This window comes from Dermacentor albipictus, chromosome 10 (genome assembly GCF_038994185.2).
Source record: "Dermacentor albipictus isolate Rhodes 1998 colony chromosome 10, USDA_Dalb.pri_finalv2, whole genome shotgun sequence".
NCBI lineage: Eukaryota > Metazoa > Arthropoda > Arachnida > Ixodida > Ixodidae > Dermacentor > Dermacentor albipictus.
Window position 1 is genome coordinate 10,129,123 of NC_091830.1, and position 17,309 is coordinate 10,146,431.

Sequence of the window (17,309 nt, forward strand, 5' to 3'; positions counted from 1 at the left end):
AAGAGGCGTTCGAAGTTGCTTTGTAGGCACTTTGGGTGGCTATATACATTTAGGATGAAGAGACTGTTCGCTCGAGCGTGTTGCGGCACAAGCTCAATTAGAAGGTGATTAATGTCTTGAATCGGTAGGGTTTGGGAGATGGTGGTGATTGAGCGACTAACTAGAAATGCTACCCGGGAGGGTAGGGGAGATGTGGGCAAAATAGGAGTATAGCCAGGGAGGGTAAGTGGGTTGGAGGGTTCCTGCAGTGCCAGGATGTCGGGCCCCGTTGCGCAGGACAGCAGTTGGTGGACCACATGACGCTTCTGGCGAAAGCCCCGGCAGTTCCACTGCCAGAGTGTAAGATTACGGTTTGGAGCTGCCATCATGAGAATCGATAGCAGGGGAAGGAATAACGGGGGGGTGGGAGTCGTGAGCAGGGGCGTAGCCAGGGGGGGGGGCTTATGGGGCTTCAGCCCCCCCCGAAATTTTTTCGTGTTGTCCATGCACCGCCGACCAAAGCGACCCCCGGCGCCGGAAATCACTCTGTATTTTGTCTAGAATGTCTTTTTGACGCTCGAAAAGACATTTAACCGCGAAGATTGCAAACTCGGGCTGGATTTCGTGGCAACGCCCATAACCGGGAGTCACATAACGCCAAGCAGTCCCATCCGAGCACAAAGTTTCAAGGGCGCTTTGATGGTGAGCGGGCTCGCCGCGGCATCTCACTGAGGCCACGGAATCTATGGAGCGCATGGATATCAATTGCGAAACTTTAGAGGTATAAATCTCATAAGCTTTTGATGTGAAAGGTGCATTGACATTTCCAAAGTTGTGCTTCAGATTTTCAATTGCGGAACTTTGTGGGTTTAATGCGGTTATAAATATTTGACGCCAAAGGTCCATTGACTTTTCTAAAGACTTACATCAGAACATACAACGAGACAAGCCAAATCAACACACCAGCAGACGAGTTGACAAAGCAGGTAGCGAGGTCCAATAAGACGAAACGTTGGGGTGGTTCATTTGTGCCGTCATGTCACATAAAAAAATATGAACATTTTTTTTACCTACGCCAGAACATCCATGTCAAGACACTAAAGCCAGCCAAAGTAACTACCTTCTTATTTATTTTTTCTACTTTGACTTTTATTCGCGAGGACACATTGAGCCTCTTCAATTTTTTTTGTTCTCGCTACCCTACCCGCGGGCTGCCAGAGCCAGCCAGAGCGCATAAGTTTTTCTCGTATGGCTCCGACCACCGTGCGGTGCACTTCGGTGCATGTTCGGTTTGCTCTGGCCGAGTGCATTTTCACCTGACATAGTTTTGGACGCTTTCTGGCTAGCAGACGAGAAAAAAAAAAAACAATGGTCGCTCGCCGCCATCAGTGTGGGGACTCGAAGCATTGCACCGCATTCCTTGAGCGGAACCTTTCCGGAAAGTCTTGTTTCGCCGCTGTAGGATACTGAGCATTATGCGTATGGTTCTCAGTGGACCAAGCGTCTCATGTTTTCTTCGGTATTCCTTCCGTAGCCCCATTAGGTGCCCGAAGTAGGCATTCGATTCTGGCCAACATACTTTCCTATGCGTTTTTTTTTTCATTTCGGTGCCTCCGCCTCACACAAAAAAATACATTGTTGCAGCGCAGCGAATTGTCGCTTGGTGAAAGTTCGATTTTGATACTTCTTTTGCGGAAAGTAATGGGCGACGGGACGCTTCAGTTGACGGATACGTTTATTATATTATTGCGAAAGCAATTATATGGACACTCCAGGCGCATTCCTGCCGTCGCCGTCACGTTTCGTATAAAGTCCAAGGGTGATAAAATCGTGACCACGCGCTGCATGCTGTATGTGCGAGTGAAAGCGTAGGGGGGGAGGTGGAATGGGTGAGCCGAGGATGGTGGCTCAGTCTTGTGTGCGCAAAGGAGAAAAGCGGGGAGCAAGCGCGTCGCCTTCCGTCGCGCGCAATGCATCGGGGGGAGTGCATTGAATGGGAGCGGAATCTAGGATTCTGTGAATCTATGATTGTGCAACATGTTTATTTGCCTTGTTTGACGCATTATATACAGTTACTTCTTCTTACATACATAGACTCATTGGAGACTTAAATGTATACTTAAATATCTTGTTGCGAGGTTTCGTGTATACATGCAGTGAACTTTGTTTCCAGTGACACTTTTTTGTCCTTTATCAAGCCGTATTTTCGCATTTCTAATGTATGAGGGCGAGTCAAATGAAAGTGAGCCTACCCTAACCACGCAATAATGGTCCGGCTCATTACCTGCGATGCATGCGCGTAGGAGAACGGCATGTCTCATTTACAAAAGTGACACGCAGGTGTGAAAAATGTTCTTTAATGCTCTCATACACTGGGTTGAATGTGGTTGCGTCACATTATGGACACTTCAAAAGTTGAACAGCTCGGTGTCGCGAAGTTTTTGACAGCTGAAGGTGTTTCCAAAACAGAAATTAATCACCATATGGCTGCCGTGTACGTTGAACACTGCATTTCACTGACCACTGTGAAGCGTTGGAGCAAACGGTTCAAAGGACGTTGCAAAGACATTCTAAGACCGGGCCAAAACCATCGTGCAATCATCCTCCCCCCAATTCCAAAGGTTCATGAGGTGCTGATAAGCATCGGTGCTCATGAGGTGCTCGTGATAAGCATCGATGAACTGACAGACCGTCTGAACATCAGTCGCGGTTCGGTTCACGCCATAATTCATGAGCTTCTTGGTTATTGGCTCTTTGGTGCACAATGGATCCCCAAGATTTGGATCCATCGCGAGAAGACGGAGAAGTTTCGCGCTGCCTTGACTCATCTGATCGGGTATCACGATGAGGATGACGACTTCTTGTTTGCAACTGTGATCGGGGACGAACCTTGGTGCCACTACTACGAGCCTGAAACACGACGGCAAAGCTTACAGTGGAAACATTCGAATTTACCACGCCCAAAGAACGTAAAGGCCATCATTTCCGCTGGAAAGGTGACTTTTTTTTTCGATCGACAGGGTCCATTACTGATAGAATTCGCTAAATCTTGAGAGGCTATCAATTGTTTCCGATATTGTGAAACGCCAGAACGGCAGCGTGTCCCAATCAAGAACGAACAACGTGGAAAATTGATGAATGGGGTCATCTTGTTCCACGACTATGCCTGTCCCCACGTCGCTTATGTGGTTAATAGAAAACTGGCAAAGTTCAAGTCGGAAACGCTGCAACATCCGCCATACAGTTCAGACCTGTCACCTTGCGACTTCTACATTTTGGGGCAACCGAAAGAAACAGCTCAACGGAACCAGATACAGACTTGTTGAAGCAGCAACCCAAGGAGTTTTATAAGATGGGAACCACGCGACTCGTTAGTCAATAGGACAAATGTCTAAATTTTCACGAAGACTACTTTTAAATAAGGTACCCCGTTGTTGGCTCATTCATTTGACTTGCCCTCATATATCTTGCAGAACTCCTGCTTTTTATACGTGCTCTCTGTCGCGACTATAACTTCGGTGCAATTACTCACGATACACGACAAGGGATAGCTACTCCTGCGTAATACATTGGAACAAACGACAGCGTCATTGAGATTTTTCACTGGCCGTTGCATATATACAAAAATGGAAGCACGGTTCTTGAATGACAAAGTTTCATTAACATATTTGTCCTCAACTTGTTCAGTTCATTGCCTTTTAATTTTTCATATGAGCGGCATGCGTTGCTTTCCTGGTTTCGAACTGATACAGTTGTAAAGTTCGTGTGATATTTTATTTACTCAATAAATAGACAAAAAACATGGAAGCATTGATGTCAGTTATGTTGGGCAAATTTTTGGCACATACGAGCATAATATTTTATGAAAAAATACATATGTTACTTGTATTTACAGTGCGTAGCTTTCAAGAATTCGTTTGCAGCATCTTTAGCAATGACAATGCAGTTATTATTCATGTATCTGATCCCTCGATAAATTGTTTAAGAGGAAGCTTTAGCTCGGGCCCAATCCGACGCGGCCTATTCAAATACTTGTAAAACGCAGAAACGCTTTTCTGAGATAATCCTGCTAATCGCTTTTATTGAAATTGGTTGCATTTGAAAGAGAAAGCTATATCCTAGTGTCTATAGGAAACAGAACTTCGATTTAGGGCCTGAATTTTGTTTAAAACATTTTGAAAAATTCGAAAGTTTGAAAAAATAGAAGCACGACGTTTAAAAATTATTAGCTATACATGAAGAACAGATATTTTGGTTCTGTAAACGGCATTTATTATAACAGTCAAGGCGGACAAGTTTTCTGTGTTAATTTGTATCTTACGTGAATTGGTTACGCTGTGTACAAGGGTTCTGCAAAAGACGTATTTCCACAATACTAAATTTTTTTGAGATTCATGTGTAACATATCTATTTTGTCCACTGTAGATGTACTATTAGATGCAATTCACAGAATTGTGATATAATTTTTCATTGTTGAGTCACTGAGTTTTAAACTCGATAGTTCCATTTTCTGAAAATTTTCAATTATGGCCAATTTTTAATAAATAATTGACCACCTAAATAAGAACTTCGAACCAGTAGTCACTAGATTGTACGTTTTTCTTTCAAATGCAACAAACCTCATCAAATTTGGTGCAGTGGTTGCCGAGAAAAACGAATTCTTCTTTTATATGGGTTTGGATAGGAGCGCCCGAGCTAAAGCTTCCTCTTAAGGAGGAGGCGGAGCTCAACGTGCAGCAATATATATATATATATATATATATATATATATATATATATATATATATATATATATATATATATATATATATATATATATATATATTGGGCCAGTGGCGTAGCCCCCCCCGAACAAAATTTCTGGCTACGCCACTGGTCGTGAGCTATGACAGGCATAGGGTTGTCGTTTCCCTCCGTTGCTTTAGCCTTCTTGCGTCTATTTGGGGTGGGGTCCCGCTTCGGGAGGGCGGTTGAGTAAGAATTGAGCTGGGACTCAAGATCGCTACATCGGTTAGAGAAGCCTTGGGTTAGTACGTCTAATCGTTGGTTAAAAGAAGTATTATCTTGCGTTAAGTGGATTACCGCGTTTTTGAGCGTTGCACATTCCTGGTTGATGTGAGTAATAGCGGCCTGCAATTTTGCCTCAAAGCGAGCAGCGAAGGACTCAAGCAGGGTTGGAATGTCGTCTCGTGAGGTAGCGGTGGGGGGAGTGGGTGCTGTGCATGCAGTTGAGTTTGCGGAGGGTTCCGTGTCAGCTTCCATTGCTAGCAAATCAGGAGAGGAAGTAGGGTTGGAGTGACTGGGTAAGGTATGGGCGGTGGGTGGGTTGGGGGTGGGAGGCTGGTATGCGGCAGGAGCGGGGGCAGGTGGAATGGGAGATCCAGAGGCAAGAGCACTTATCTGGGTTTCCAGTTTGGCGATATGTTGATGAAGGGCGGCGGCTTCTTTCCGGGCTGCTGTAGCTTCTGCTTTGGCCGCCGCTGCCTCCTCCTGGGATTTTGCAAGGGTGTGTTGCAGATTGGGAGTCGCCGTCATGGATGGCATGTGCTTGTGAGAAGAGAGGGGAGTGTCCCAGGCTTGCTTCAACGGCGCTGTCCAGGCTTGCTTGTGTTGATTGGGCGACAACTGGGGAAAATTGTCCCCGGATGTGATCAATTCTTGATGCCGCGTTTGTGGGTGGCTCGGCTGTTTCCGTGTCTGGTGAAGGTTTCGTCCCTTGCAGTATCCCGTGCCGGTAAGGTGAGGGCCCTCGCACAGAATGCAATTAGGCGTGCAAGGAGGTTCTTGTTGCGGATGTTGTATCCCACAGCGGGGGCAGAGATTGGTCTTGGGGCTTGGGCATACGTCATGACGGTGACCCGGTTGTCTGCAATTTGTGCAGGCTTCCGGACTGCCGCGGTATTGGGTGCAGCGGTGGATGGCTCCCATGTATTTGATGGAGTTCGGGACTGCGCTTGCGTCGAAGGTGATTAGGATGGAGTGCGTCTTTCCCATGCGTCGGGCTGCTAGTATGGTGTGCTCTGGATTTCTTCTGACCAGGTCTTGGTAGAGTTGCATTGGGGTCTCGTCGTCATAGGCGTTTGTGATGACTCCTCTGGTAGCCCCCGGTGGGGGTGCCACGTAAGCTGCGCACGGGTAGGTTCGGTCTCCAATGGTGAGGGAGGTCAGCGTCTTCAGAGTCTCGGCAGTTCGGAAATGTGTTGTTGCCATGGTGAAAGTATTGTTGGTGGGGTGGATGCGAAGGCAGAAGTCGTCCGGTAGAGTGGTTTGGAGCTGGGTCTGCACTGCCTTACTGAGTCGAGGTGTTGGGATGTCAAGGAGTCGCACTTCACCTCGCGGGCGAACGACCACTCTAATAGCGTTGGGTGGGAGTGGCGGCAGTTGCTTGCTGCGTTGCACTGTGAGTCGAGCCTCCTTGGTTGCAGGTGGTAGGCGGGCCGGCGTCTTGCCGCTGCTAGTTGCGGCTGCTGCGTCGGGCGCCGCGTTCCTGGCGTTCGGGTTTGCTGCCTCGGAGGTAGCGTTGTCTGAGCGTTGAGGTGGTTTCGGCGAATTGGCCGGTCGGGAGGCATAGGCTTTATATATAACTGGTGTCCAATCGTCTGACTGGAGCTCTTGTGCGGTTACCGTGTGTCCTTCAACCGTTACTTCCATGTTAACGGCTGGCGTCGCAGGCGGAGTGGCGGAGTCCGAGTGAGGCTTAGCTCGACGGCTGAGCGTCTCTCCGGAGCTGGGGAGCCGGAGTCCGGCACCTCGGGAGGCCCGGGCGGGGGGCGACGGGCAAAGCTCGCGCCTCGGGAGGCCCGGGCAGGGGGCGACGGGCAAGGTACACGTCGGATAGGTTCGGAGTGCGCGCCGACGGCACGTACGCTCTCTTCGGGCAGATTTCGGGGTCCGGAGAGCGCCGACGGCACGTCCGCTCACTTCGGGTGGCTGTGGTCGACCCCTCACTTGCAGTGCGCCGATCTCATCGTTGCTGCGTGAAATGATCCGGTGTTCTTTACTAAGCGTTGTGCGACGCCCACTGATACGTCTCGAAGGTAAGATCATCACTGAAAGGTGCCGGGAAGTCATAGACGAAGTACTGATTCCATACATTTCTGGAAGGCGACTATGTATTCTGACACGATAGGCCGCCGATCCACACGGCTCGTGTTGTGAAAGAACTGCTGGAAGAGCGCGCCGTCACTCTCTTGGAGTGGCCGCCTCAATCCCCGGGCGCCAACATCATTTAAAATATCTGGGGCTCGTTGAAAGTATCGCTGGCGCACCATCCCCTCTATCAGTCACCCGAGGATAGGCTTCGACCCACCATCGTCAGCGACTGAGACGTGATGCGAATGAACACATCCCTGATCAAGTCACTCTACACTTCACTGCCTTCCAGGATGAGCACTGTCATCGCTGCCGCTGGGGACATGACGAGATACTAACTAAAGTTCGGAGCGTGACGTGTCGGCGGGCAGGGTCTGTTTGGTGCAGTGGATGATTGTCGAGAAAAATCACTTCCAGCTCATTGTTCAAACCTAAAGCATTCCTTTATTCGTGTCCGTTTGTTTCATCATGTTCGACCCTTATAGTTATCATTGTTGAGTGCTCTGTTTTCTTTTTCGAGTCAAATAAAGACTGAACACGTTGCGCGCGCATCTTGGTGCGTCTTGTCGCTGCGTATTACGGTAGCACACGCAGCGAAGAAATATACGCGCACACGCTCAGTACTCGGCCTTTCGAAGGAACAAACGAAGCATGTTGTCAAAAGAAGTTTGTGGAACTCCATTATCGCCAAAGAAGGCTCAGAGTTTGGCGTCGCACAACGTTTAGCAAAGAATATCAGCTCAGTTACCGCAGTAACGACGAAATCAGTGCACTGCCCCTGCCACTGCCACGACGCAGATCACGACTCCGCGCCTCGAGCGTCTGCGCCTGCTCGAGCTGCCGCCGCCGCCATGACTCCAGTGCTTGCCGCATCGCGACGCAATGCGTTCCGAGTTTTCCCCTAAGAGTGAAACAGACTGTACACGCTTCTATTTGCCTTTAAAGGGAAGCTGAAGAGTCTGTCGAATTGAATAAGACGCTCATATACGGATGCGGGAACCTTATAAACCATGTAGGTAAAATTTGGGTTTTTTTTTCAACTAGGAGCGACGTAATCGTCGGTTGAAATTGCGCTGTAGCTCCGCCACCCGTTGAGTGAGCGAGCGGAGCGGAGACCGGAAACCGCGGTGTTGTGACGTCAACTCTGTTTCGTTCCTTCGCAGCGTCCGCAACCGTGCCTGACCGCGCTTGTTTCTGCGTGCGTGCCATCGTAATCTGCTTCGATCGACCCTGCATTCCTTTGTTGGTGCGTCTGCGTGTATGTAGAGTCAACGTGCGTGGTAGTCAACATGAGTGGTAATCAACGTGAGTGGTAGTCAACGTGAGTGGTAGTCAACAGATGAAGGTCACTACACGTATACTGCATGAACCGGGAAGCTTTTCACGCGTTTAAACCGTCTTTGTAGATTGCCGACAGCTTTGGGCAGCGCACAAATGCCGACGATCGCATCCCCGCTTAAGTTCCACGAGGAGGCATGCAGGAACACAACAGTACAGTTGTTTGACCGGAAACGAGCTCACTAGATCGGCGGAAGATCGGCGAGATCACTAGATCGCTTTGCAAAAAACATACTCACCAAAGAGCATTTCCAACACGAGGAGATCCCAAGACTTTGCTTTCGTTCGCGCCGAAAGCACTGCTCGCACCAGCATCCTTTGCTTCTTCGAGAGGCCGGCTCTTCGCAATCGGCTCGTACATGTAGGGAATAACGCCGAACTCCTCAGAAAAACGCAGTCTCTCTAAATTTTCCATTACCGTCTCAGAAAAACAGCACCAAACTACCTGGCACCGCGCTTCATGTGTAGCGGCAGCGGTCGTTTACTAGAGTTGACGTCACGAGACGCACCGACCAATCACAGGCGGAAACGAGACGCACGAGCTGGGCGTGTCCGCTGCTGCACTTTTCGTCGAAATAGAATATATTTGCGCTTTCTTTCGCTCAATTTCGATACGATATTGGAATTCGGAGGGTTGAAAACCATTATGTACAGATGTTCACTCATTTTTTCTGGAAAACCTTTCAGCTTCCCTTTAAGAAGATCGGTACGCTTGAGATGGTACGCATGGTTGCAATGCGGCGAAAGGGCAGCGTCTGCTTAGCCATGCAAGTGCAACCATGCAAGTGACATCGTATGTGCCGCCGGAAAAATCGTCGGCACATACGATGCGGCACATACGAGCTAAAGTGATTTTTGCAGTTTCTCACAATACGTTTGCTACAAATCCGCGTTGTCTCTGATGGCGACAACGGACTTGCATCGACACTGTGCAGAAATAAACAAAATATATCACCGCATAGCACAAGTACGACATGCGCACGCAACTTTAGCACGTCCCCTACAATATAGAAAAGAGGCAGCAACGTAAATAGCTTGGTGATTTTTAAACAGTACTCAAGCGACGGAAGTTGAAAGTATTAGTAATCATTTCTGCTTCAGCAATGCCGGCGCGACGTGTATCGTCCAGTAACTCGATCGATCGGTGCAGTGGCGATGCAGGAATGAACTGCGGTTATGTTCAATGCATCGCGCACATATTCAATTTCTCGGCACGCGTGGACTTCGACCACTGCAAGTGCCCACAACAGAAGTGGTTTCTATTATTGGACAGCGCGCACACAAACGAAACACGAGAAAGACGGGACAAGCGCTGGTCGAACAACTGAAAGTTTTTATATGAATGAGAGAATTATATACCCTGTAATCATGAAATTTATGTGGGTTACATATAAAAACCGTCATACGCTCACGAGTGATCAATGAACGAGTTCGCTTCGTTTGCCAGTTGTTTACTTCGGCGCACCGCAGTAATCCATCTATGTCGTCTGCTTTTTTCGTACCATTTTCTTGTGAATCGGCAGAATTTCACTGGTGCCATCAACCCTTTCATTTTTACATTGCTGTCGTGACATTTAGCAACACAATCATAATTTCCGGTCATCCGAAGAGGTGCCGTTAAACACGAGACGTTTCGCGCGCAGCGAGAACTGAACGCGGGCGCGACCGAGAAGGGAAGCGGCGGCGGTTGGAGATGAAATCGTTCCGCCAGGGGAGAAACGAGCGCTGGCGTCTGGGATGAAACTTGGCGTGCGGACGTCTATGCTGGAATAAGGTGACACGTTGTCTGGTCCCCGACTCAAGCAGTCCGGTTCTCTACGAGGCGCTGCGCGCCCCGGCCGTTTAGGATTCATGCCGTAGGTCCTCCTTCCGGCCGCCCCGTCGAAGTCACTACAAACTGGCGACGAGAATTCTAGTGTCTTCCATCGTACCCTTTCTGCCATGGCTGCCCCCCACCAAAATACTTTCGCCGGATGGGCACGCTGGGACACCGCTCTCGCGATGAGAGAGCGTTTCAAGCCTGTGACGATCCTCGATGCGCTCTACAGCGACTCAACTTACATTAGCGGAGGTACGCAGGGTATACGCGAGCATTTTCTGCTAGCCCGCGGTGATGCCCACTATCGTCAGGTAGACGATGTGGAGGACATCACAATCTGCCTTGCCGTTGCCAACGCCCTTGCTCCGGGACTCGAGAAGCTAACTCTCAAGGATGCCAACGAGCGAGTGTGTATCACTCTCCTTATGTTTCTGCGCCGAGAGGTGGCCAAAAGGGAGCTGGTCCACATTACCGACGAGATGGGGGCTGAGTGGATGCGTCCCGAAGCTGCCGGTACCCCCGCAGGCCCTCTATCAGCCATTGCATGGCTTCCGCAGACAAAGGCTGAGCTTCGCAACGTTGCTGCACCTACGACTGGTATCCCGGAAGGAGACGTAAAGTTGGTCCTTTGCGCTCTGGTGTCAGCCGCCACGCCCTTGGTTGCCGTCACGGGCCCAATGCTGCTGATCGCAGCCACCATTTTAGCTACAGCTAAGAAGGGTGACATCACTGTCGAAAAGCTCGCTGCTGTCCTCACACAGATCAACGCCGAGACCGGCCGAAGGATTGAATTTGGACCTCAGCTGGTGAAACAGCTGTGGCAAAAGGTTTGCTGCAAAATCCCGTACAAATCTCTCCGACCCATGCTTGAGATTGAGGCATGGGAGTCTAAGATGGAGAGCAACTCACTCTGCATGCGCGAGACCCTTAAACAAGCGGCGTGGACCGGACTGACCCAGTTCATCACCATCCGGAAGATGCTCCTGGGGTACCCCGGGTTCGACTGGGCAAAAGTTGCCGGTCTCTTGCCAGTGGATTTTCACAACTACATCAAGGCGGTGGAGCTGATCGGCAATGACAAGTACTTCGGGTTCAAGCCTAACATCGGGGTCGCAGCCGCCACCGGCTACCTTAACTTGGGCTACGTGGCCAAGGAGATGGTGATAAAGCTTGGAGGTCGGGAGGGAAGCGCCATCTCGGGATACAAGGGATGGATCACCAACCCTAGGTACAAGGCGGCTCTTGACGCCCTGGTTGCGGCCTGGAATCCAAGAGGATGAGCCGGCGACGCCCCGCCGGACCCAGATGCAGTGTCCGACTTGCGGCAGATCCTCCGGTAGGTCCCAGCAGCCTCTGCCATTGAAAGCCCTGACGAAACAGAGCACACGGTACACCAAAGGACACCAAAGCTATAACCTGGACTGGTCCGTGGGATGGGGCTGGCCGAGGCCTGCACTTGCCAGGGAGGTATAAGATCTGCTGTCCGCGACAGCGGCAAGTCAATTTTTTATGCGACCAACCCCTGACATGCTTCGGCCTCCGCGGCCCCAATCCACGGGCCGCCCTGCTTCCAGCTCTGATCCCCCGCTACCCCTTGGGTTCCTTGGGGATCCTGTGCCGCCTGCTTTATTATAACCACTGGTGCTTTCCTGAGGCCTCATTCTGCCGGTTACATGTGCTATCCTGGAGCAGTGCTTGTAAAAAATGCAATCTATCGTCGCGACTAAAAAAATGCCGCCACCGTCTGGAAGACGTTGAAGTAACGAGCGTTAGGTGTTTCGTTTACTAAAATTTATATGAATGAGATTAAAGTAAGGTACACCAATGGCAATACGAGTTTGTACGTTTATTTTCCCATATGATAAACACACTCACAAATATTTCCCTTGTACATATTGCAGCTGACTATCACACACGTTACTGCTCAACATCTTCACAATCACCTTCATCAAATTCTTCACTTGATTGGTTAGACGAACTGTCTTATTCCATAACACTTTCGTCATTTAGGAGCAAGGCTTTTAACTGTGTACACCGTGGCGCACACCTTACGTCTTTATTAGAAGCCACATAATCGCTTGCAATTTAAAAATTAATTTGCATATGTCAAATTGTGGGTTCTCCTGTAAAATAGTCAAGTGCTTCCGGCAGATATTTGAGACTTTGACTAAGGTGGCACAATCTACTTGCCAACCAAGTATGCTAGTGGAGGCAGGCCGGGGTGTGTTCAATGCAAAGAACATAGCATCTGCATGGAACACTTGTTCATCAATTGGCAGATGTTACCATACAGTGTTAATAGAGCAAAAGCCTCTTAGTTTGATGGCTTCTGCAGACATAATTTTTATAAAACAAAATAAAATAAAGCATTTTTGCACGAAGTAAATTTCTGCGCTTAAGATAGAGTGCACAGTGAGGCACTGTATTAGCCTTCCCAGACACATGTGTACTTGTTTTGAGATGAAGATAAGATTCTGTGAAGTGCGATAATTTTACTTTAGCGTACCTTAACCACTTCAGTAGGAAAAAAAAGCTTTGGTTTCAGTTAGTTCGTTCATTGTAAAACTACGCATAGCCGCATGCAAAATCAACGTGCATGGAAGAGATGTGTAAAACAGGATGGTGCTTTTACCAATTTATGATTTGCTTCTTTGTTTTTCTTTTTCATGCACTGCCTTGCTTGTACTCATGCTTATGTTGCGTTAGATGCATCGTATTCATCACATATGATTTTTGGTTTGCAGCTGAAGCCATGCTATACTTTAGTTAGATTGCATTTTTAACTAGTCGCAATAATTGATCATGTATTTATGCAACCTGCTCCCAACAAGTATAGTATTCCTACCGTAAAGGGAATGAAGTGCTACCATATATGAGAAGAAATTTGATACGCAAGATTTTAATGTCTATGCTCCTTGCCGTTTTATACTCATTTGCTACACACTACAGTAAAAGCTCGTTAATTCGAACCGCAAGGGGATGCCGCTTCAGTTCGAATTAACGAAAGTTCGAACTAACGAAAGTGAAGCAGAGCAGCAGTACACTGCGATTTGGAAGCAATAGGGCATGTCAGAAAATTCGCGTGTCAGAAAGTGATGTCGTGTGCCGCGGGCACACGCCATCTTCAAGTCGAAGCTCTGGGTCCGACTGTGCCACACCACCGATGTCTACCGAAACGAACGTTAGCCGAGGCTTAACACCATCACAATGAATCGCGACGGCCGATACCTCCTAAGCTGAAAACAGAGGTGCACTACCGATGAAGACTGCCGAGACAAAGACGCTGAACATGTGAAGGTGGCGAAGGCCCCGATTCGTTGGTTCTTGATTGCAAGCGCAGCTGCGACGTACTTGATTAGCTGTGTTTTGGCGCTTGCCGTGCCATCTCCACACAACATTAGCAGCTGTACAAGATTTGCAAAGCCGCCGAGATTCGAAACGGGCAAGAAGTCTCGGAGGTTACGTAGAACGGAGAGGCGGCAGCCGCCGCTGCCTTCTGGCTGACCCCGCGTCGGTTAGATTTTTTTCCGATTTTGCCTTCTTTCGCCATTCTCTCCGTTTCGGAGGCAATACAGCCTTGTGTGTAGGCAGTAAGCGCTTTTCTCTGGCCGTGTGCCAGGCGAGCGTAGTTCGAATTATCTGTGAGGGAACCTTCTCGCGTTCGAATTAACGGACTTTTTTATACATAGACTTCTGTGGAGCTTGGCCGGACCAAATCGTACAGTTCGGATTATCCATAAATTCGAATTATTGAAGTTCGAATTAACGAGCTTTCACTGTATACAGTATTGCAAATTTAATTTTATTTATTTGTCAGAAAGTGTAACGGATCAATCCCAACAGCAACAGGAAACTACTTTCGTGAGGACGCCAACCGAATAGGAAATACGATGCGCCTCTGTACCGCTTTGAGACCGGGCGGGATATTGCTGCAGAATGACGACAAGACATGCTTAGAAACAATAGGGTGCAGCCCATAGATAAATAACTACGTGAAATATTTATCACCAAAGCTAGACCGGCGGCCTCTCATGAGAATATACGACACATTTATAAATGCACTGTAGTCTCAGTCAGGAACATCCATACATTGCACAGGAAGTTATAAAATGAGCTGCTGTCTTAGAATATGGCACAAAATATAGTTTCTTGCACAATTTATCTACGTTACCAGCACCATGCTTAGCAGCTCATCTGGTAACCTCTGCCAAATAACTGCATGCGTGTTGCGCTAGAAATGTGTTTGCTGGCCAGTAATGTGGCGCATATTTCTCTTCGATCGTGGTGTCAATACTTTGCGAGTTTGCGAACGTTTGTCCTATGTTTAACTTTCCATTGTATACTTTATTTTGAAAAGATGGAGCCATTTGAAAAATAAAGGATTTTTCTACACTGCTATACTGATGAAACTTTAGAGAATACACTTGTTTTATTACAAGATGCGTTGTAAAGTTCGTGGGCGTCATTGTAATGTTTTATGTGTGTCAGTATATTTCTCAAATTATTATTTAGTTTGTCTTGTGACTGATCAATAAAGATTTTGACCTTTTAAGAGAAAAAAAATGTTTCATTTGAGTAACTCGGCGACTAAAGATTACTTCCGATTCACCAAGCTTAAGTGCAGGAGCTGCTGATGAAGGAATCAAATATTCCACACATGTAAGTATTACGAATCTCTTCTAAGATGACCATGGCTCTACATCGTGAGTGCTTTTACATTATTGGGAAGAGTACTAGCACTCTGTTCTGAAGTAGTACAATCTCTCTGTTAGGAGTTCAAGCACTCTGGGGAAGTAGAAACACTCGGTTTGGAGTACTATTAGCCTTGTGTGGAGAGTATTAGCACTCTGCGGAAGAGTACTAGCACTCTCTTGTGGTGGAGTAATAAAGTGCTGCGAGGAGTTATTGTACTCTCTCTCAAAGGGGGTCGATTTACTCGAAAACGGAGGGAATTATGGGACAAGCAAATACTTCCTCGAAGAGAGTTCCCGGAACTCTGTTTTTAGAGTATTACTTGCTTTGTTGGTTCCCTTTTGACGCGTACGCTTCTACGCCTCTGTTTTGTGTGCAGTGCAGCATAGGGGTGATCTTTTTAGGTGGGCGCACATAGACAGACGTACATTGCTTATCATGTTTATTTTGTGCCCGAAAAATCTAATAACAAGTACTAGAGATATCATTCTTCGCCATCACGACAATGCGACAGCATCGAAACGGCATACGCGCTTGCCTTAGCCCTCTGTAAGAACTTTCGCCTTGAGTTCTAAATTTTTTGTTAATTATGGGGTTTTACGTGCCAAAACCACTTTCTGATTATGAGGCACGCCGTAGTGGAGGACTCCGGAAATTTCGACCACCTGGGGTTCTTTAACGTGCACCTAAATCTAAGTACACGAGTGTTTTCGCATTTCGCCCCCATCGAAATGCGGTCGCCGTAGCCGGATTCAATTCCGCGACCTCGTGCTCAGCAGCCTAACAATATAGCCACTGAGCAACCACGGCGGGTTCCTTGAGTTCTAATATTTAGGAAAATAATACGCACCGAAAAGAAAAACAACTCCGCTTGTAACATCTCTTATTCTGATTCTATTTGCACAAGCGCTTCCAAAAAACAAGGACGCATTAACAAAAACGTTTCCAAGTAGGCGCTGACTATCTGTCAACTGCTTTATTTTCAGAATACCGCGGATTTCATACACATAATAGCTAGAAAGCTATTATAAAGAAATAATACAGAGAAAAGGATATATGACTTGCAGCGAAGGACTCCCAAAACGAGAGGCGCTTTTTGTTGATCAGTGATGTGTGCAGCTAACCTGTCAGCATCACAGGAGCAGCACACAATACAAAGGTGTTTATTATAGTCTTATTTTGTACATTTCAGAGGTATCCGGTAAATCAGTTTATATTTTACCAGAATACGCTTGCTTGAGCATTCTATAGTCTCGGCTCCACTGAGTCGTGAGTATCAGACATTTGTCCGCGCGTCTGAAAGGAGCCTCTGGTCGAGTTCTGTCGTGATGCAGGTGAGTTGTGCGTGCTGGTGGGTGGGGCAGGGCGGTAGGGCAGTGTGGCGCGGACAAAGGCACGGATGGCCTATTTTTCTCGGTTCTGATTGGTGAAATTCTTGAACTGTTCCTCCAACTTCTGCAAATTCAAACAAACGAGTACACTGTGACTCTCTTTCAGTGGCTTGGTTGAGAGCCAAAAAGCAATGGGCCATGTACTTAAGCACAGCTTCATAAAGATAAAAATAATATAATCTTACTAGCAGAGAATAACCTCTTACGGCACTGATCGGCATGGACTGTTAATAAACACTTGAAAGATTAATTTCATTCTGAGGTATCCCAGACTCTCCTGAAGAGTCTAAACTTTTACACGGTGCTTTGAGCACTTTCTGCTATGTCCTCCTAATTACATAGTAATTATCGATGTAATGCCCGGTCAGTCATGTGCTTATTCAGAAATGTTTCAACCAATGGCTCAAATCAAGTGAACGGATTAGTTGTTGGCAGCGGTCATTACGAGTCAGGCCAACTCATTCCTTTGCCATTGCTGACGGAACACGGTGGTGCCATCACTGAAGTAGTGAAATGAAGCTGAATGTAGCCACAGTGCGTAAGCAAAAGTAACCGTTCAATTAATCCGCAGATCTATATTTGTGGCTTTTGTTCCTGCTTGCTACTTATATATATATATATATATATATATATATATATATATATATATATATATATATATATATATATATATATATATATATATATATATATATATATATTTTTACGTAAGAAGACGCAAATGAAAAGCTATATACAAGTATATTTACAACGTAATACGCCGCACTTGGCCTAGAGGCAACAGCCCGCGTTAGCCTCCAATCGTTGTCGTCGTCTTCTTACTGCTCGCCTCTTCGTCGTCGGTTATACTATTCCGTAGCACTACCCCGGCGGCAAAAGCGCCGTCCCGTAGCGACTAAAGGCCGGACTTGGAAACAGTGTAGTAGGCCTTGAGCCTACTGACGTGCACGACATCACTAGGTGCCACAGTAGATGACGAGGTTGAGCTCACAGGGGCA

At 47.5% G+C, this 17,309-nt stretch overlaps 1 protein-coding gene across 8 annotated transcripts in view; it reads right to left on the bottom strand.

The window, feature by feature from the left end:
• Window positions 1-15,881: 15,881 nt before the first annotated feature.
• The window catches only part of LOC135917913 (atlastin-3-like), a 161,548-nt gene continuing 160,120 nt past the window's right edge, over window positions 15,882-17,309 (bottom strand). For all 8 annotated transcript variants that reach the window (XM_070527337.1, XM_070527339.1, XM_070527340.1 and 5 more), the window contains one exon: window positions 15,882-16,375. In XM_070527337.1, the coding sequence (XP_070383438.1) occupies window positions 16,325-16,375 (51 nt within the window). In that variant the 3' untranslated portion in view covers window positions 15,882-16,324. The remainder of the gene's footprint in view (window positions 16,376-17,309) is intronic.